Genomic DNA, 19346 nt, shown 5'->3' with positions numbered 1-19346 from the left:
ATAATTACAAAGCCTAAGTAATGCATAGTTGCAGTTATGCTGAAAAGGTTTTGTAACCCGTTGTCACGCTAACCCGACCGCCTACCCTACTTTGGTGATATGATACTAGTAGTACTGATCTTACCTTTCCTGGCGAATTGGCTGAGAACCTGGCACGCGTCTTGAGCGACGCGTAACGCTATCCGTTTACAGCTGTTCGAGATGGTCATTTGCGGACTTTCATCGAAGTATGCGTACTACTTGTTCAGTCAACAATAACCAGAATTTATGAGAAGATTGTCATTTTCACTATTTTACAAGTCATCAGGAGGTTCGTTCCATGATGGAGAAAGATGTGAGCTACTCAAACCCATCAATGGGCCATGATGATGCATTGTTCGATTATGATGCCGGCTTAGAGAGCACATTGCAAGATATAGCTGTGGATTCAAACAGAGGTGGACCCATTGCTGCACCTGTATTAGGCTTGGATGAAAAGGTCACAGTCAATAAGCAGCGACGATCTACTGTCAAGCTGGATGAGGGCCGGTGAGACTGACAACAGGGGGAGCGCTCTGAATACAATGCTTATTGCTCATTAGATTACTGTCACAAGCCGGCATACCAAAACTGCGTTCTACGGCGAAGTTTAAACTGAAATTTAAAGGGAAAGGGCATGAGGTCTGCTGAAACCGATTCGTACTGTCGCTGAGGGACGACTGCGTAGCTGACTGTCTCTCAAAGTTTTCGGACGCCGCTCGACTATTAAATTTCTACCAACTATGGCTCGATGATTTGTTCCCTCGCGCGAAGTTCGCCGATGGATTGGCTATTATAGAAAAACTGGGTCATTCGAAACGATTACAGACGATGCGACGAGAATGGATAGACGAGGAAAAGCCGAGACTCCCCGCAACCGACTCTGAAGATGCGCAACAAACGGGGTCCCCGGGTCCACATGTCCATGACAATAGTATGTCTATCGGGCATCTAAATGAAGCCGACGCGATTGTGGGCCAAGGAGATAGCGTGGCACAGGGGCTTCCAGCACATGGCATTGGAGAGCCATCCTCACTTACGCTGGGAGACGCTCCTCAGCAGGGAGATTTGTTTGTGTCGGATGATGAGAGCGTCCCAAGGGAGATCATAGAAGGTACTCATGATAACGATGATGATGATGATGATGATGATGATGATGAGCTGGAAGCACTTCTACGAGAGCACGAGGATGGTATTATTGATAATAATAATCTGGCAGGACCAGATGCATGGGCTTGAGGCAATAAGCCTATGGGTAACCTGGGTTCCATAGACAACATTGATGTTTCGAGCAATACTACCACTTAGGCACCAAGACATGTTTCGTACAGTGAACTAATTAATTCTATTTCAACATGGCGCAGACACGGTCTAGCCGGCCCCCCCTTTTTTTTTTTTTTTTTTTTTCGAAAAAAAAACCCTTGCTCTTTCCCTCTACCTTGAGAGTCACCGTGAAATATAAGGTACAAACATTATCGAAAGTGCTGTGCTTCAGCAGATACCACCATAATGTGCTTTCTTCTCTTTCTCTTCTCCTTTCCTTCCCCTTTCGTGTCTGCAATGGTTTATCAACTGGTCTAAGCATAATCTACAAGATTGGTAAGGCTCATGAAACATGCCATTGCGCGGGACTCATTGATGAAGTGCCAGTGTATCTCCAATTTTTCCCTGGCACTAGCTGTTCGTTCATGCTAATGCTGCCGGCTCAGTGAACACGGAGAATTGTCCACCACCGCCGGCCCAGTTTAACTTTTTCCCACGAACGGCAGTATTCTCGATGACAGTCGCTATTTCAATGTCATCCGGTGTACCCTGACCTGTTTGATAGGTGGCAGAGAATCCCCACGACCAAGGACGACCATCAACATCAATGACGAGTGAATGGTCTGAACCGGCTGCAACAGTATTTGCCTTGACTCCAGGAACAGCTTTAGGCTCTATCAAGATACGAGGCCGTCCCCGCTCGTCCTTAATGACCGCATCCTCAGGTAGACTGTCGATTTTCAGACCTGTTTGGTAGCCATCCAATCGTCCCCATACAAGGCACTCTCCATTATCAGCGATGGCAAGCGAATGATGGGCGCCGCCGCAGATCTGTGTAACTGCTTTCCCAGATAGCGACTCTACTGCGGTGGGATGCACAATTGCAGCTTCATCGTCACCGGCACCAGCCCTGATACCCGTTTCGCCGAAACTGTTCAAACCCCATGCGTAGACCTCTCCGGACTGATGAACAGCGAAGGAGTGAAAAGCCCCACAGCCGATATGCACAATATTCTTCGGCAGGCCAAACTCGCGCGGCTGCAGGCCGTTCAATCTGTTTCGCTCAATGATACGACGGCCTAGTTGGTTTTGCTGGCCCGAACCCCATGAAAATACAGCACCTTTTTCGTTCAGTGCCAGGACATGATTATCGCCACAAACCAGGTGTTTGATTTTCTTTAAAGACGGTATCAGACTAGGCGTAAGCTGGACTTTATTGGTGGCATCAAAACCTAAGATACCATCATTGCTCTAATTCGCCTCTTAGCCTGAGCAGTTCTTTATACGAGGGTATGCAAAGCTTGACTTACTCTGAATGTTCCCCAACCATAGACTTGACCATCATCCGTAAGGGCAAAACTTGAGCTGTCGCCAGCAGCAACTTCAACGAAGACGGTGTCTTTTGGGAAAGCCTCTGACGGAAGAGCAGTGGGGGTTGATTCGTGGGGATTTAAAGCAATGTCATCATCGGAGTCCGAGTCTGACTCATTGTCGGCTTTGTCGATATCTTTGTACCCACCGTCCCAAGTAGTATCTCTGCCAAGTGCTCCTTGGTCGTTGACGCCCCATGTAAGGATCTTGTTGTCATACGTAAGTGCAACGCAATGCATCCCACCAACAGCGACCTGCACGACACCGACACGGTCCGCTGACAAGTTGGCATTCAACCGAGGCCGCTTCACGTCAACTGCATTCTTAGCAGATCCCAGGCCCAACTCGCCAGAGCTGCCTTCGCCGCACACATAGACATTTAGTCGAGTGGTTGGCGCATGGTTGATGACCACCTTCGGCTTCGGTTTAGTAACCCGGGGTTTAGCAACGCGGGCCTTTTTCACATCGCGAGCTGGAGCTTCATCGACAACTTCCGCCTTCCGCTTCGCACGTTTCGCAGGCTCAACTTCACGCTTCTTGCTTGCAAGGTTGTCATCCGTTCCACCACCCTTCTTGGGAGCCGTGGCAGATTTCGCGGTTTGTCTTTTGGTGGTCTTCTTGGGCCTCGCAGGGGCCTCTCGCTTGTCAGTTGGAGCTTTGCGAGCAGTACTGGTCGTGGCGGCTGTCTTCTTCGCTTTCGTCGTTGTTTTGGTGGATGCCTTCGTAGCTGCCTTCGTCGTAGTAGTTGTGGTTGCTGTGGTCTGTTTAACCTTTGCCGCCGCAGCTGATGCCGCAGCCGGCTTGGGTGCGCTTTTCTTGGGCGGCATAGTCGCTGTCAGATTAACAACTATGTCTTGGCTGATTGGCCGTTGCAGTGATACACCGGAAGCGTATCAGGGGCTTAGGGAGTTGGAAAAAGTAAAAGGCTCACCAGTGACCCAGGTAATGAGCTGTTGAAAACGAAAGAAGATGGAGGGAGGTGGGGAAGAGAAAAGCCACCGAAGAGGCGCTGGACGATTTGAAAAGAAAAAGGTACAAGAAAGGGTGGGGAATGCGCCCGCGCGATTAGAGCTCTGGTGTTATTGTTGTTATTGTTGTTGTGTTTTTGCGATCTGATTTCAGAGCAACACTAAAGAACAATGGCACCCGACAAACAAAGAACACCGTTCTTTCAACACACCAACTCAGAAAAAAGATGCCTAGCAGTATTTATATATTTGGCTAGAAGAGTTTTCTTGGTCATTCACATCCCAGGGACGGTTCTTTGTTTTTCTTTCTTTGTTCTCCCCCCTTCTCCCCTAACCTTTATTGAATATACTATCTTATCTCGGTGCCCTTGAGTACAAAATAAGCTATAGTACCGGCCTGGGAACTATGCCTGCATGAAGTTGGTTAATTCCGAGGACTCAACTTCTTCCATTGCTCAGGCATTCTTGACTACTAGTAGTAGGGACTGCTATCTCTTGCCAAGCTGCCATATGTAGCAGTAGACGGTCCTCCCAAATGTTCCTGTAAAACATCCATCGTGACTTCGCTGACAGCCACCTTTGGTTTTGGGGGATACTTTTTTGTTCTCAGCAACAATGGTGTGTTTTACGACTCGGCATTTGTAGTAGTAGTGGGGGACTCAGTAGGGGGCGCAACCCGAATTCTTCCACACATAATAACATTCTGACCCAAGGGCATCCATTTCACGTCCCTAGGATTTAGAGCAGCGTTTGGCTTGCCTTCTTGATCCCGCTTGGAATCTGGGCTCACACTTACTCCACCGGAGCCAAGATAGGTTGGAGCGACAGTAACAATGATAGTATCAATAAATTCGGTGTATTCGGGGTTCAAAAGCTCACTCAAAACGGTCCCGCCGCCTTCGATCATGACGCTTTTGATCCCCTCAGATGCCAACGCACGTAGTATGGCTTCCCAGCGCAGCCGCCAGTTCTGATTATACTCCATGATACGGAGATAATCGCCCCCGTAGCCCTTAAGCATCATCAACTTTTGTGGGTCAATCCTGGCTCCTGGGGATACCACTACCCACGGCGCCTTGCCTTTCCCTTCTACTGCAGTCCTCAGCATTCGGCAGTCTGGATGTACAGGCCATCGTCCTGTGGGATCGACTATCACTGGCCGCGGTTGCCACATCCTTCCAAGGCCACCGAACCCACCTGCGCCTTCCAGCCTACAGTTGAGCCCGGGGTTGTCTGCAAGCACTGTTCCAACTCCGATGAGGATTGCGTCATGACGTGACCTGAGATAGTGGGTCATCAATTTAGCCTCTGGCCCAGACAGCACAGTTTGCATGCCTGGCAGGAGTGATATCTTAGAGTCCATCGACGATGCATAGGACAGGGTGACATGAGGGAACTGGCGGCGATCATTGTGCTTTGGGAGATAAGGCTCAAGAAAATCTAGAGGGAACCGAGGGAAGGAGAGCGTATCCGGGGGCAAAGATGCGTGTATGGCTGTATTCGAGAGTAACTTGTCGCCCGGAGTATTGCTGATACCATCAGCCGCTCGCATCCTTACAATGCCGTGACCCTTATGATATTCATAGCCTTCATGCGCCACAAGTTTAACGTCGGGGTTCTGTATCCTCCACTTCGCCGAGACATTGCGCACGTCGGTCACTGTACAGAATTTGCCCCCAGCTTCAACAAGCTTTTCAGGTTCTTCTTGGAACTTCGTGAAAATTGAGGAAGGTAGATACCCCTTGATTGCTTCCCTCCGCGCAAACTCCATTAATCCAGAATTTCGCTTCACTCGGTCAATATAATCAAGGTCATGTGAATGTACCCGACTGCTCCCTGGAGTTCTCGCTATTGTCACCGTAGAATATGCTCCTTCGAACTTGACGACTTTGATCTGGAAGTTGCAGATACCACCCTCCCGCACTCTCTTCTTTCGGGGGCGTTTGCCCTCAGGAAGAGGACGAGTTTCTGACGTACGATGAGTGGGGCGTCGCAAACGACACATATAATAGTCCGTGGTGCAATGCCCTTCTTTGCTGGAATTAGACCTCTGTTTGACCCATACATTGTCGATAAACGGCCAATAAGTCTCAAATTCCTCCAAGCTAATCTCTATGGGATCCTTGCACTCGAACATCACTTGGCGTATCCTTGCAAGATTGGGGGGATTATTGATGAGATTGTGGTTTGTGGCCGAGCTTGAGTCCCTTGACCGGGACTCACAGCTGGGATCGTCGACATCTGCTTCTCTAGGGATATCGTCGCTCGCGGAGTTGTGGTCGCTTCCTATCTGCGCGGGTCCTTGTATATCCAATCCCTCTGGTCTTGCAGACTCCGTCGCATTCCCAGAGATGTGGTCGGTTTCGAGAACCGCATCGTAGGGTATGAGGTCGGCGGGCGTTGTATTATTATCGTGGTTGCGGTTATCATTCTCGTAGAAAGCCACCATGCGTCCGTTCAATGGAGCTTCTTCCAGTCCATCTTTTGCACGGTTCGGAGCATCATCGCACGATGAGCCCGACCCAGAGTCGGGCGATAATGATTTTGTACTCGTATCAGACGCGTCTGATCGGTCATGTTCCATGTCGAACATCGGAGTTTTCTGGGGCTAGACCAAGGGCAGCTTGAGAGACACGTACGGTGTGGTCCAATATCGGGTCGAAAAGGCCCCGCAGCTAGCCTGCTCATATCATGGCTCAGAAACGATGCACTTGTCGGACTGCTATGTGGAAATACGTGACGCCTGTTGTCTATTAGTGCGAGCCACTCACTTCTAGGCGCTCTTCCTTGACTAAAAGTGTTCAGGGTCAGATTAGGCCTTGTGCTGTCAATTCCCTCCGTCATCCAGCCGACGTTCTTGGCACCCTCTCTTGCGGAAAGCGCCCGCGTTTGCCGGAAACCAAGCGCCATTTATATAGTTATTCATTGGTACGCGTCGTAAATATGCAGCTCTACAAACTATAGTTTAGGTATCGAATGAATGCTACAGAGTAACGATTACGTTGTGTTATTGTAGCATCTACCTCAGTCGCCGACAAATAATTGCATGTGGAATCTAACTTGAGTACAAGCCAATACAGAAGTCAAGAACGCGCTAAAGCCCAATGCAACCTCCTATTGGGCTGGCTTCTCAATAAGCGCCGATCTCTGCTCCAGCTCGCGCCAGCGTCTCATATACTTTCGGCGGCAGCTTGTATTTGACCATCCCCGAGAAAATCATTAAATCCTTGGCCATGACGAGCAACTCATCCGCCAGTCCCTGCCTAATCTCGTTCTCATATGTACCAGAGTTCAGCCGTTCCCTTTCGTGACCAATACATGTGATACACCACATGATCACATGGCCGACATTATGGGAAATTATTGGGGGGAAGGACGAGAAGGCTTGGGCAGCGCTCCTAATGTAGGGAACGGAGCCTCGGGCCCGCAATGGAAGAATGCTCAGATCATTAATAGCCTAGACGGAAACCGTTAGTTTGGTCGCTGCCTGTCAACCCGAGTTGAAAGATCAACTTACATCCAAAGCCGGCGTCCATTTTGCTGCCTCAACCTCCACCTTAGCTTCCATCATCCTAAGCAACAATCCACATGCATCGCGATTGACTTGCCGGATTCGTTGGTAATACATCGCATTTGCGTTATACAACCCAATCATATTCCTTGCCAGAATAACCGGATTATCCACGGTTGTTAAGCTGAGACTGCCGCCGGCCTCCAGTTCATGTTCATCGGTCCGAGGCCTCAATGGCTGCAATTTCAGGGCGGGTCCACCCAATTCTACAGCAACGGCGTCAGATAGCGCTCGATTGATGATATCAATGACGCGGTCGTAGTCCTCGGCAAGATGATACAACAGGACCGCGTCCGTTATAAGGCCCTTGTCATCAGCGATAGCTGCTGCTTGCAGAGTGATCGTCTTGAGGAACTCATCTTGATCGACCAGTTTGATCAAGCTAATACGTTGTTCAATCAGTCCCTTGATTCTGCTTCCATCTGACCTGATGTCGCCCAACAATTTAGCAAAGTCCCTGGTCTCGAGGATGAATTCTCGTAATGCTTCGTGGCATACAGAAGCTTGGGATTTACCCAGAGCTCCGGGCAGGTCGGCGTTAAGGCATAACAGCGTAAAGTAATCAATGGCCGCTTCCACATATCCCGTCCGGAATTCTCTCGTGTATTGCGTGATCAGGTAGCCGAAATTAATCTGTGGGTATTGCTTCACAGTAAAGGACACTGTAGCTGTTAGTATTGCCTATGGCATTCATCACGGCATATCGGGTTTCCACTCACATATCTCTTCACCTGACGTGTAAAAGTCTGAGACGCGCAACACACCATAATATGCCAAGGCAATGGCAAAGTGCACAGCTGTGATTGGAGCATAAGAACCAAGGTATGAAACAGCTTGCTCAAACATTCCTCCCAAGATTTGCAGGAAGAAAAAGGTTCCATAGCCTCCGGGCCCCTCTTGGCCTTTTCCAAATACTCGCTGACCAATCTCCGTGATATCAGTTTGAATGTCTTCGAGTCCAAAGACGTCGTCGGCAATCTCCTCCGCTCTATCATCTTCCCTAGCCATACTGAACTGTAACCACATCCAGTCTTCAACACTTTGATTTATACCGTCTAAGCGCCTGCGGCCAAGTTCACAGCGTCCGATGATTTTGTAGCAAGCCATACGGTACGGATCAACTGTGTTATCAGGCGCATTGCGAGATCGTTGTTGATATTCGCCGTTGATCTTTTGTTGCAGATCTCTAGGCAGCCGTCGATTCTGCGCATATGTAGTCATATATGTCACAAATTTGTGATCTAGAGACCTAAAACCGGGATCCTGGCTCACGTATTCTGCAGCTTCGGTAACGAAACCACAGCGAAGGAGGTAGAAAATGAGAATCCAGCAATAATCCTGGCCAACCATCTGCAACTCCGTACCATCAGGAGCAAGGTCTTTCCGTGCCGCTCTGAGCCGAATATAGGCACGAATCTTATTGGTCACAGTTGGTATGCCACCGAGTTGGGCCTCCCGAGGGTTTTTGGTAATCACACTTTCAACCTCGTCGTAAAAGAGCTTTTCCAGGAAAGACCTAGAGCCCTCAACAATCCGTTTTCTCAGACTTACTGCTCTGCGCGAATTTGGGCTCTCATCTAAGTATTCTTGGGCAAACTGACGTTCCACGAGAGCCGAGGGATCATTCATGGTGGTAGCATCTGGAGACTCCCCAACAATGCTTATCAAAGCTCTATAAGCATCGTACAATTGTCGAGGTACCTGGTAGAGTCAGTCAACCGCGTACGGGGCTTTGTTTAAGAAACTTACATCGCCGCCAGCATGCCCTTCAACATCGGAGAACTCATGAAGGATCGGAAATGCTCTAGTATGTAGCCTAGCAGAATTGAGTTGCCGAACCTTGTCTGCATAGTAGCCCATTTTCTCTCGTAAGAAGCGAAGATCAGAGTGACCCCCCGCACCCTCATTGCGCTCCGTAGAATCTTCGAAGAGTCGGAGGCTTGCCGTCCCTGTTCCTGGGGTCCCAATGACGGACTTTTCTAAAGCGGAGCGTCCGAATACACTTCGCCGACCTGAAGGCGTAGGGCCGTTTGTGGATGCAGGGCCGAACTGTTTAGGTCGCCGCATCGTGCGTCCAAAGCTACCTCTTATATCGCCAGCGCCATCGTCTTTTTGCGCTAGCCCGAAGTGCTGGAATATCTTCCGGCGCTGTTCCTCCCAGTCCATGTCAACCTTCTCTTCCAAGAATGAGTCAAAATCTTTCTGGGTCCGAGCAAGACTCTCATTGATCATCACTTGACGACCACGCTGTTGTATGTTTTTTAAAAATTTTTGGTTGTCTGGGTCGAAAGTGTCTTGTTCTCTCAGTGGTGTCGATACCGATGCCTGAGGGTCCAAAGCCTTCAGGTCCCGCAAGGCGTGGCCAGGAGATACACCTGAAGCCGCGAGCAGATAATGGCTAGTTTAAAAGAATATCAGCCGACAAGATCTGAAGCAGAAGGAGGTTAACTTACGCTTTGCTGTGTGGTACTTGAGGTTGAAATTCCTTTGAGCCACCAGCACCAAGTTCCCTAGCTTTTCTGCGAATGTCGTCAAGACCCAATTGAAGACTTGGCAGCTCCTCGAAATTGCCGTTTTGAGCAATTGCAGAGATTGGTCTCTTTTTTCCGCGTTCTAGTAAACTGTTGAAAAAAGCCGGCTGGGTCGTCTGGCTGGACGGTGGCGCTGCATTGGCTTGTGCCTGATCTTGTGCAAAGACCGAGCTCGAAGTAGGCTGCTGTTGCACTTGCGACGGCTTTGCGAAACTTGTTCCACCTGTAAGGCCCGGCGTTCCAGGTTGATTCCCAAAGAGACTCGATGATTGCGTAGCAGCTCCTAGGCCACCCCCTCCAAAGAGGGAGCCGGTGTTCGTCGAGGCCATTAGAGGAAATGGGGGCTAATGCTGTCTGTGTTTATCCAGCAGTCACGGAACGTCCACTGTAATTGCTGTCCAAATAGATATTGTAAGCATGATTTTGTTTAAAGCAAGTTTGGGAAATTGCAGCTCACAGTCAATAAAGTAAGAAGAGATGAATATGACACCTTTTTTGAGATCGACCCTGATACTGTCTTCGCTCGGTTTGCGATTCGACAAGTCGGTTGATAAACTGTTTTGGCGTGCAGTCCCAGATTCCGTAGGTATGTCGGACTTACTTTTTTGCCGAGCTTTGTCGGGCTTACCGGAGATCAGTGATTGACCGCTTTCCCTCACTTCAATTCGCTATTCACTTTCCAACTCTGGGTAGTCGCTATCAAGTATTGGCGCGTGTTTGGCCCAGCACATTATTTAGCATAACCAATTCCATCCCAGGGGAAGGCTTGACGTGCCGCTACACAATGCCGGTATTTCAGGCCAAGACGTTTCGACGCGCAACAACAGCATCGTCTACTCTCGGAGAACGAATCGGCGCGGCCTACCGGGCTCATCTAACTAAACGCCCATTCCTACTCTTCGGCCTTCCTTTCATTATGATAATAGTTTCCGGGTCTTTTGCTTTAACGCCCGCTGCCGCTCTGAGGTACGAGCGGTACGATCGCAAAGTTAAACAATTGAGTCAAGAGGAAGCGATCAATCTAGGCCTCAAAGGGCCCGATGGCGATGAGGGCATCAAGCGAAATCCACGGCGACGAGTTATTGGTGACGAAAGAGAGGAATACTATGTCAGTATACACGCCTATCGGTCAAGCAAGATCTGCGTAATCTAGTTGGGATGTGGGATAGCAGCTAACCTGGTACCATTGCTACAGCGGCTTATGGCCAAAGATCTTGATGATTGGGAGCAGAAAAGAGTACAACGCTTCAAAGGCGAGCCTGATGGAAAACTCTGAGATGCGCCACGTTTGCTTCCAAATTGACCTTGAGCCGATGTGAATCACTCTTTGGCGATAGCCACTTAATGCGACCTCCTTTTCCCTTTAAACCCCCTTAAAAAGCCCGATGTAGCTCAGTCTTACCTATGGTCGCACATTGGTATGTAATGATAATGATTGGCGCGCGTTTGCAATGTGAAGTTGTTGAACGTCACTGATATTGAACCCTTATTATAGAGTCGACAAGTACCTTCCAAGGGCCAGACTATGGAGGTTCTATATCATGCTGCCTTCTTGGTGCTATCTGCAGTTTCGCCTCGTCGCAGCAGACGCTGATACGACTTCATGTATGTTAGTAAGTATGTTAGTCTTAGTGGTACACCACAAGTACCTACTTGTTTTCTACTAATGCCTCACTTGTCCCGTACCAAACGAAGCATGTCCAGCCAGCAACTATTCATAATTGACAAGAAGCGATTCCTGGAAATTCCATACCTCCCAGGATGTATGTGCGAGAAAGACCCGAGCTGAACCCCTGGCTTATCCTCCTAAATGTTGGGTCAAAATCGTGCACAGCACCAAGGTCACCATAGTTGCGCATGAACTACACCCTACTCTTTCCAATGATACGCAAGCCCACCTACAAAGGTCATGCGTCTCCCAGCTTAGGCAGCCTTAGGCAGCTAGTAGTAACCTTGGGTACATGGCCCCAGCTATGTACTATGTATTTCGTCTATTCTGCGATGGAGAGTAGCAGCTAGAGCCAAGTCAGCTGGCTGCTTTATCAAGGCTTTGTTGCCACCTGTTAGTGTGTAGTCGCGCTATGCCTACGAATTTGACACGACTTATGTCGTGGGAGTTTACGCGGATGTGGGGGAGGAAACTAGATCCCTTCCATCATCAAAGAAATGCGTAGAGTAAGGGGGGGGGAATTGAATTAAACAAGAAGGGAGGCACTTTAGCAGATTAAAGCATCTGTTTGTCACCAATATGGGTGCTCTTCCACATCTCTACACATTTATTCTTGTGTGCTTCATTTCTGAATTAAATCGTTGTAGTACTACTCATGATGAAGTCTCGCCTTCCTGTTGCGCCCTTCGGATGGGCTTTAGGGAGGGGGAATGAGTGCTGGGGTTATGATGGACTCGCCACACCCTTCCCGGTTCCTGGTGGCTCTGAGCGATCCAGACCGGCCGCTGCTGCGTGGGTAACGAGTGGCTCTGCACACTTTGCCGCTTCCCGAGCCTCTGCCACCAACCCATAACGTCATATCCAGAGAACGACTTCGTTCCCTCCGGTTTTCTCACCAGCCCATTCGCTCTTCCACGCAGCCTTCTCGGTTGTTGGCCCCCGACTCCCCTATGTGCTTGAAATGATGGCTGTGGATCAGTGATATCAGTCATATCCCTGTGTCCCCCACTTTCCTCCCCTCAAGTCCTCCATTGGTTTAGAATTCTGCTCTGCTGGAAGTACGAGTTTTGGGCCCCTTCAGTGAGACGTGGGATCCTGCAACTGCGGCTTTGGTCAGGAGAGCACGACCTCCTCATGCCTTTCATCGGTCACTTAGGTTTCTCATCACTGAGTGCTTTTACCCGCGAATCCATTACATTCCTTCAGTAGGACACCACTATTTTGCATCTGAATCTTCTGAGATTTTGCATTTCACCAGGCCGATTACGCAGTGTGGCCACCATCGCCTCCAGCTATCTCTGTATTTGCCCCTCCGCATTTACCCGTTCAGACCCTCTTCTCAGCCCGACCCCTCGAAGACAGGTTGACGACGGGTTCCTTCAGAAGCCTACGTTGTCATTCAGGCTTAGTATCTACGCCTTCGATGAGTAGCCACTGGATTTCTGTTGACATACTGAGACAAGACCAGTGTGTATACTTTATGGAAAAGCAGTGTTTTCTCCCCGCCAGTTGTCGGAGAAATTAAACTCGCTCACGGTTTCTGAGATTGTTCTTCACATTCGGGGATTATATCCATCGCGCTATGGCAATGACTGTTTGAATGTTGACGTGTCATCTAACAAGCTGGCAAGCAGAAGGAAGGCACTGATATTTCCTTGAGAGTTTGAAAGTTATGTCGGCCATGACAGGTACAAGATCACCTACGTCCCCTTGGCCCCCGGAGTGTCAAAACCTGCAGCTCGAGGGTTCCTCTACTCCATCGGCCCTTTACACATTACGTGAATCTCAAATGTCCCCGCTAGGACATGGTATCAACCCTCACAACTCGGTATCAGAACGCTCGGGTCCCAATTACTTCTCTATTAGCGTGGAAAGCCCTGGTAATCCAAGGAGAAGCCGGGATGCGATATCATACACTCAGCCCCCGGTTTCTAGTCCCAAAGCACAGCTCTTATCCAAAAACAAATCTATTGAGGATTATCTGGGCCTGCCGAAGACCGGGGTAGTGGCCGATGACGAACACAGAGAATCACCGGCATTTCGGCTTTCCTGGAATCCCAGCCTACAGAGACGGAGTCCGATACCTTCCCGACAGGATGCATCTCCTTTGAGGCAGACGTCTACTCACGGGCATGGCGTTTCGGTTGAGCGCTGCGCAGAGCTTCTCGGGTCCTCTAATAGGGATATCATGCTGCTGGATGTAAGGCCTTACGCGCATTTCGCGAAGGGGTCTATTAGAGGATCATTGAACCTTTGTATTCCGACAACCCTTCTCAAGCGACCATCCTTCGACACGCAAAAATTAACAAATACGTTCACGAATGAAGCTGACAAAGAGAGCTTTGCGGGGTGGAGGAGATGTCGTTACATAATAGTCTATGATGCTGCCACATCTGACATGAAAGACGCCAGTTCGCTGATGAATGTTCTTAAAAAGTTTACTGCAGAAGGGTGGAGCGGTGAGGGATTAATACTTCTTGGGGGCTTCAAAGCTTTTTCATCTCGCTTTCCCACTCTCATTCAAGGACAGCAAGTTCCAGTATCCGACTCACCCGCGGGAAGACCATCTCGAATGCATATTGATCTTCCAAGTGTCGCCCCTGTTGCAGGCGGCTGTGCTCTCCCCGAGTCCTCCCATGCCGCGATCCCTTTCTTCGGGAACATACGACAACACATGGATCTCATCGGCGGTGTCGGTCAGATCCCACTTCAAGTACCTCACAGTTTTTCAGAATCCAAGAAACGCTTACTCCCTCCTTGGCTGCGCGAAGTGTCAGAGTCCTCAGATAAAGGCCGCAAAGTTTCAGAAAAGTTTCTGGGTCTGGAGAAAAAGGAGCTGGAACGTATGAAGAAGGCATTGTCTTACGAGAAGTCTACCGATGCCGCTACAATAAATGACTCTTCGGAAAACTTTCGCGTGGCGGGAATTGAAAAAGGCACAAAGAATAGATACAACGACATTTACCCATTCGATCATTCCAGGGTGAGGTTGCAAAATGTGTCACCCGGAGGCTGCGACTATGTGAACGCAAATCACATGAAGGCAGCTTATAGTGGTAAACATTACATAGCTACCCAAGCACCCGTACCTGATACGTTCAATGTAAGTATATGCCTTTCGTGGAATAACGCACATATTTACGTGTCGAATGCTCATTCGTCTCACAGGACTTTTGGCGCGTTGTTTGGGAACAGGATGTCCGCCTGGTGGTTTCTTTGACTGCCGAAGTTGAACGGGGACATGTCAAATGCCACCCTTACTGGGAATCTGGCAATTATGGGCCTTGTCAGGTCAACAACTTTTCTCAGAAATTCATCTATTTGGATGCGCAAGATCCGCAGCCAACTGATATGGAGCTTGACAAGCCGGAAGATACTGGCAGTCCCTATATCATTGTCAGGCATTTCGGCTTGTCGCACTCATCATTTCCATTTCAACCCTTGCGCGAAGTAACGCAGCTACAATATCCCCATTGGCCTGATTTTGGGACCACATCTCAACCAGCACACCTTCTTAAACTTATCGAGCAGTGTGATAAAGTTACAGCAGCAACAACTGGATCACAGCCTGGTTCTTGCGATGGACGCGCAAACTCAAGGCCGGTATTGGTGCATTGCAGCGCAGGATGTGGCCGTACTGGGACATTCTGCACAGTGGATAGCGTGCTGGACATGTTGAAGCGACAACGCAGTGCAGCGCATGCCTCGGGTGGAAATATGAACCAATGTTCCCATACCGACAATGTGGATCTCATCGAAAGAACGGTAGACGACTTTCGAACGCAGAGGCCAAGCATGGTGCAAAATTTGAGCCAGTTTGTTCTGTGTTATGAGAGCGTCTTGGAATGGACACTTGCGCAGATGGGGAAAGAGCAAGATATAGGAGGTTGCTGAGGGGTCTTTCATTACGGTTAGACGTTTAGACACTGGGGATGGTCGTGATAGTAGACGGCTTGGATATATTTCTCGTTATGTCATATGCGTACAGGGTTTAGCAATGAAGTTTTGGCCCTCTGTACATCCCTCATCTCCCCGTCTTCTTCGAATGATCAGGCACATGTCAGCATAGCGAAGACACTGAATATTTCCTATCACCGGTTACAATCTTCCAACTTTCCTGCTTTTAGATAAGCCCTGTAGATCCCTTTGCCCGAGAGACTGTGAATAATATATCGGTCGGTCAAAGCGGGTGGATCCGGACAACATAGCGGGTGTGCTCTTCACTAGTACATTAAGTCTCTAGAATACTTCCTTACATTTAGCAAATACTATCCTGCCATTTCAGAGCCGCATCATATTCAAGGTCTCTAGTTAAACCGCAGCAAGGTAATTGATTGTAGAAGCCAAAAGGTTGAATGCAAAGTTATGAGAGTCTCGACAGGCAGGCAACAACAGGTAACGACGGCAGCGGCGGCGGCTGCCTGAGATTCTGCTCATATAAGGAAAGCGAGCAACCCCCAAAGCAAATACTAAGCAAAGCTCGTCCCTGACTATCCACAATACTTTCCGGTTCTATTTTGGAGCTAGAACGTAAGACACTACTACGCACCAGGTTGTACAATCTCATTTCAACCCTCTTGAGTGAAGTACTTGGGCGACCTTTCCGAATCCTCATTTGACATTCAGCCTCAAAGAATTAGTCTGAATCTAGTGTCATGATCCTAAACCTCCCACCTGAACTTATTCAACTGGTTCTTCAGAACTGCAACACACCTGCTTTTTTAGAGGCAGCTTTCTCCTGTCGCATTATTCATGAGATCGCTTCCACTTGCCGAGAGGTTCTTCTGCATCACCTACGGCGAACACCGGGCATTGTTAATCGAGACCTACGCTCCCTCAGCTCAAAACAACTCTTTCGCTTGTTGACAAAGAATGCCTTCCAGCAATTATATGGTGCGCAATATCATGCAGATCGTGTAATTTATGACTTTGGGAACGATGTTCTCGATGTCAAAGCATCCGCCTTTTCAAGTTTCGATCACCAAACCCTTGCTCTTGTCGCGCGCGGCCGGGAGAAGGTCTATCTTTTTCGCATTGAACATGGCCAGCTCAGACCCCTCAGAGAGGTCAATCTCCCTTGTGACCGCCCTGGGATATGCGAAGTCCTCCAGACGGCGTTTGATGGAGATGGCGGGCTCTACGTCCTTCAGCGGTTTGTGCCTGCCATGGACGTGACTGATACAAACGCAAATCACCCATTTATCAAGCAAGCAATGCAGTCTAACATTAACGGAATGAACTACCTCTCATGTCACTCCCTTGACTCGCCTGGAGAGCCCGTTCGAGTGTGTGCTTTCCCAGATCATGCAAATTACAAGCCTCTGGCACTTGCAGCTATGCCAGGCGGCAGCTTTGCTATCTCGTGGCAGCACAATTACGATTGTAGCGAGAATGAAGTCGTGTTATACACGGCTTCAGCTAATCCGCATAGCAGTGCAAAGTCGGGTGTCATCGGTTCGTTTTTCTCTTTCTCAATTAACATGAAACTTTCGCCAGACCTGCCTGATTATGCTGACGCAACCTCAGATATTAGTTACGATTCTTGCGTCCTTCTGGAAAGGACGAGAGAGCAGAATGAAGGAGATAGGTTCGCCCAATCTAGAAACACTCGGAACTGTCTTGTCGGAAAAGGGCCCGTGGTGGGACTTGCGTTCAATGACAGATCTAGTCAATTGCTATTTCGGTACCGTGCACAAGCCTTGTACGGTTCATTCCAGAAGATCGATCTCTTGCCTTTTCCAACTCAGTCTGTACTGTATGAAAACTCATGCCCCGTGCAATTTTCAGATTATTTGACGCTGTTGTTCGGCATTGGAATACCATTTTTTGGTACACATGAAACCCGGGTGCAGAATGGTCTCTCAAGATGCCACTGGAAATACCTTTCTTTTGGAATAGCCACACATCGTGAAGAAGACTGGACTGTCGCGTGCCTCCTGACCTCTGAGGCTATTTGTCGAGCCAGTAACTGCGAGCATGAATTACATCTTGAGCGCGGACGGCGGTTACCGGACTGGACGATCGTGGCTCGTCTTCGTGGCTTTGAGAACTCGAATACCTCACTTGGTTGCATAGTTGCAGCTTCCAGGTTGGGAACTCGCATAGCTGTTGCGAACTGGAAAACAATTTATATCTGGGCGCTGGAGCCAGGCGCGTTGATTGAACATAATGCAACCGGATTTTACCCGGTCTCATCTTGGCCACCAGGCTCTGAGGCGATTGATTTGCAGCCTATAGCCCTCTCACTTGATGCTGTATGCTTTCAGCTACGCTTTGGTTTAGGTGAAAATGACCTGGTAGCCATTACAGACAGAGGTCTGGTATACTGTGATCTCGACCCGTCCGGGGGTAGTCACAGAACAATCTATCAATTGGGCATGGAAAATGCACCGGGTTCTTAAGAGCTTCTGGGCAAAGTTTATATCCAAGTGATTAGGAGTTGCAGAATCTTTTTGCTAACACTCCTTCTAAATCATCGGTCACTGATTGCATATTTGATCGTGACAATTAGAGATTGGGATTAACAGTAAGCAGTGCATCAACTGCGAAGTACAAAGATGGGACGATAATTTGAGTAAACATTTTCCATCCCCTATTCTGAACCAATTAATTATAGCACGGATCCATTGCACTTTATCATAATATATACATGAAGCTCCGGTTCCGGTGAGAGTGGGCGCATGCTACAAGTTACCATGTCAAGACATCATCTGGCCTACCTCTTCTGATCCTCCATTCTGGGAGGCGAATAATATCAGTGCTAATTCCCGTTTTCAAAGGGAGATGTATGGTAACACCACATCATCTATTTGCGCATAGCTGATGCCGGACACGCTCGCACGTTTCAGCATGGTTCTTTTTTCCCTTTCATGCCAGAGCCCACCGAGCATCTGGCGAAACTGGAATATGATTGTGGCATATGAGCTGAACTGAAGACGTTCTAGAGGGGACGCATAACCGGCTGGGACGACCACATTGATTTTGCTCATAATTAAAATAAGTCTTGGGGGGGTTTGCACCCAGCAACAAACCTAGCCAAGTAACACTAGTATACCATGTCTAAGGGAGAACAGTTGATCTACGAAATGATTGTGTCAAGAATCTACTGGCTTTCCCCACCGCCAGACATAGCCAAGAAGGTGACAATGAGGAAAACCCACCAGTATCTAGATACGTGTTAGACCATTCAGCCTGGGCGGAAAGCGATAGTTAGTGGGATGACCTACTTTTGGAAGATGGTTTTCTCGACGACTTCCTCCGCATTCTTGCCATCCGGACCAAGCACAATAGGCTGATTGAGATGTGGGCGTGGACCCGCTTGACTAGATAACAGCTCCAGCTTTGGGCTTACTGGCGTAGAAGGAGAAGAAGTTGATGAGGTGGACGGCAGCAAGTCAACGTAGTAAATATTGTTGGATGGGCCGACGTGAAGCCGAATTTTTGGCCTGTCGTTCTCACTCCCTATAAGGGAGGACCGTGAGGCGAGGGTCCCTACCCATTGTTTGGTGTTGGTAGACGTAGAGGTGTACAAGCCCAGGCGGATCAAGTCATTGGATACATCCTGCGGTTCGTTGTCACCGCACGCTGCGGCGATATTCGTTGATGAAAAGGTGAACTCCGGTTGCAAGGTGGTCGAATCGTAGGAGACGTGAGCCAGGACGGACGGTTCGGGAGAAGCTACAGGCCAGCATAGGATCTCGGCTGACTGTGGTTGAGAGGATGAGGAGATGGCCGCGGAGAGGGAGAATAGGGAGAGCGCAGGAAGGAGATTAAAGTAGGAGGACCGCATGATTCCTGAGCTGCAGATAAACAGTTGCTTGATCAGTTGAGGCGAGGGTTGAGTTTGGAGGGGAGGACGTTGTTTGAGACAAGAAGAAGAAAACCGAACGTCGAAAGGCGGGAAGGTTTGGAACCAGCTTAGCTTTACTGCATCTAGATTATCCAAGCTCCGGAGG

At 49.0% G+C, this 19346-nt stretch overlaps 8 protein-coding genes across 8 annotated transcripts; 4 read left to right on the top strand and 4 right to left on the bottom strand.

Moving 5' to 3' along the window:
• Window positions 1-155: 155 nt before the first annotated feature.
• Window positions 156-1327, top strand: BO87DRAFT_370948 (Chromosome segregation in meiosis protein 3). The gene is made up of 3 exons (XM_025622051.1): window positions 156-528; window positions 582-660; window positions 724-1327. Exons 1-3 carry the CDS (start codon window positions 320-322, stop codon window positions 1255-1257), a joined length of 822 nt encoding a protein of 273 aa, XP_025473987.1. The 5' UTR covers window positions 156-319; the 3' UTR covers window positions 1258-1327.
• Window positions 1328-1704: 377 nt separating this feature from the next.
• BO87DRAFT_370945 (Ran exchange factor Prp20/Pim1) lies at window positions 1705-3790 on the bottom strand (the record flags this gene model as incomplete). Its single annotated transcript, XM_025622050.1, has 2 exons — window positions 2592-3790; window positions 1705-2532 (listed from the first exon to the last, which is right to left on the bottom strand). Exons 1-2 carry the CDS (start codon window positions 3477-3479, stop codon window positions 1705-1707), a joined length of 1716 nt encoding a protein of 571 aa, XP_025473986.1. The 5' UTR covers window positions 3480-3790.
• Window positions 3791-4245: 455 nt separating this feature from the next.
• BO87DRAFT_391848 (RibD family protein) lies at window positions 4246-6204 on the bottom strand (the record flags this gene model as incomplete). The annotated part of the gene is made up of 1 exon (XM_025624977.1): window positions 4246-6204. One exon carries the CDS (start codon window positions 6202-6204, stop codon window positions 4246-4248), a length of 1959 nt encoding a protein of 652 aa, XP_025473985.1.
• A 420-nt stretch (window positions 6205-6624) lies between these two features.
• On the bottom strand, window positions 6625-10269 carry nic96 (linker nucleoporin NIC96). The gene is made up of 6 exons (XM_025620909.1): window positions 10180-10269; window positions 9645-10116; window positions 8941-9589; window positions 7911-8892; window positions 7138-7853; window positions 6625-7077 (listed from the first exon to the last, which is right to left on the bottom strand). The coding sequence occupies exons 2-6, from the start codon at window positions 10049-10051 to the stop codon at window positions 6751-6753; spliced, it is 3081 nt and encodes a 1026-aa protein (XP_025473984.1). The 5' UTR covers window positions 10052-10116; window positions 10180-10269; the 3' UTR covers window positions 6625-6750.
• Window positions 10270-10506: 237 nt separating this feature from the next.
• BO87DRAFT_391846 (cytochrome c oxidase assembly protein COX16) lies at window positions 10507-10998 on the top strand (the record flags this gene model as incomplete). The annotated part of the gene is made up of 2 exons (XM_025624976.1): window positions 10507-10830; window positions 10918-10998. The coding sequence occupies 2 exons, from the start codon at window positions 10507-10509 to the stop codon at window positions 10996-10998; spliced, it is 405 nt and encodes a 134-aa protein (XP_025473983.1).
• Window positions 10999-12723: 1725 nt separating this feature from the next.
• ptpA (putative protein tyrosine phosphatase (Pyp1)) lies at window positions 12724-15494 on the top strand. Its single transcript, XM_025618650.1, has 2 exons — window positions 12724-14494; window positions 14560-15494. Exons 1-2 carry the CDS (start codon window positions 13064-13066, stop codon window positions 15283-15285), a joined length of 2157 nt encoding a protein of 718 aa, XP_025473982.1. The 5' UTR covers window positions 12724-13063; the 3' UTR covers window positions 15286-15494.
• Window positions 15495-16046: 552 nt separating this feature from the next.
• On the top strand, window positions 16047-17792 carry BO87DRAFT_431429 (F-box domain protein; the record flags this gene model as incomplete). The annotated part of the gene is made up of 2 exons (XM_025627588.1): window positions 16047-16845; window positions 16918-17792. 2 exons carry the CDS (start codon window positions 16047-16049, stop codon window positions 17790-17792), a joined length of 1674 nt encoding a protein of 557 aa, XP_025473981.1.
• A 204-nt stretch (window positions 17793-17996) lies between these two features.
• Window positions 17997-19276, bottom strand: BO87DRAFT_370927 (uncharacterized protein). The gene is made up of 2 exons (XM_025622049.1): window positions 18618-19276; window positions 17997-18557 (listed from the first exon to the last, which is right to left on the bottom strand). Exons 1-2 carry the CDS (start codon window positions 19178-19180, stop codon window positions 18494-18496), a joined length of 627 nt encoding a protein of 208 aa, XP_025473980.1. The 5' UTR covers window positions 19181-19276; the 3' UTR covers window positions 17997-18493.
• Window positions 19277-19346: the final 70 nt, after the last annotated feature.

The sequence above is a fragment of the Aspergillus neoniger genome (assembly GCF_003184625.1).
Source record: "Aspergillus neoniger CBS 115656 unplaced genomic scaffold BO87scaffold_66, whole genome shotgun sequence".
Lineage (NCBI taxonomy): Eukaryota > Fungi > Ascomycota > Eurotiomycetes > Eurotiales > Aspergillaceae > Aspergillus > Aspergillus neoniger.
The sequence above is the reverse complement of the archived record's forward strand: the minus strand, read 5'-3'. Positions and strand labels throughout refer to the sequence as shown.

Bases quoted from the DNA above. Each gene is read 5' to 3' on its own strand.
- BO87DRAFT_370948 (XM_025622051.1), top strand. From the start codon at position 320: ATGATGGAGAAAGATGTGAGCTACTCAAACCCATCAATGGGCCATGAT. The intron at 529-581 runs GTGAGACTGACA...ATTGCTCATTAG, and splicing joins GTCAAGCTGGATGAGGGCCG to ATTACTGTCACAAGCCGGCA. The intron at 661-723 runs GTCTGCTGAAAC...TGTCTCTCAAAG, and splicing joins TTAAAGGGAAAGGGCATGAG to TTTTCGGACGCCGCTCGACT.
- ptpA (XM_025618650.1), top strand. From the start codon at position 13,064: ATGTCGGCCATGACAGGTACAAGATCACCTACGTCCCCTTGGCCCCCG. The intron at 14,495-14,559 runs GTAAGTATATGC...TTCGTCTCACAG, and splicing joins CCGTACCTGATACGTTCAAT to GACTTTTGGCGCGTTGTTTG.
- BO87DRAFT_370927 (XM_025622049.1), bottom strand. From the start codon at position 19,180: ATGCGGTCCTCCTACTTTAATCTCCTTCCTGCGCTCTCCCTATTCTCC. The intron at 18,558-18,617 runs GTAGGTCATCCC...ACACGTATCTAG, and splicing joins GAGAAAACCATCTTCCAAAA to ATACTGGTGGGTTTTCCTCA.
- nic96 (XM_025620909.1), bottom strand. From the start codon at position 10,051: ATGGCCTCGACGAACACCGGCTCCCTCTTTGGAGGGGGTGGCCTAGGA. The intron at 7,854-7,910 runs GTGAGTGGAAAC...TAACAGCTACAG, and splicing joins CACGTCAGGTGAAGAGATAT to TGTCCTTTACTGTGAAGCAA. The intron at 7,078-7,137 runs GTAAGTTGATCT...GTTTCCGTCTAG, and splicing joins AATGGACGCCGGCTTTGGAT to GCTATTAATGATCTGAGCAT.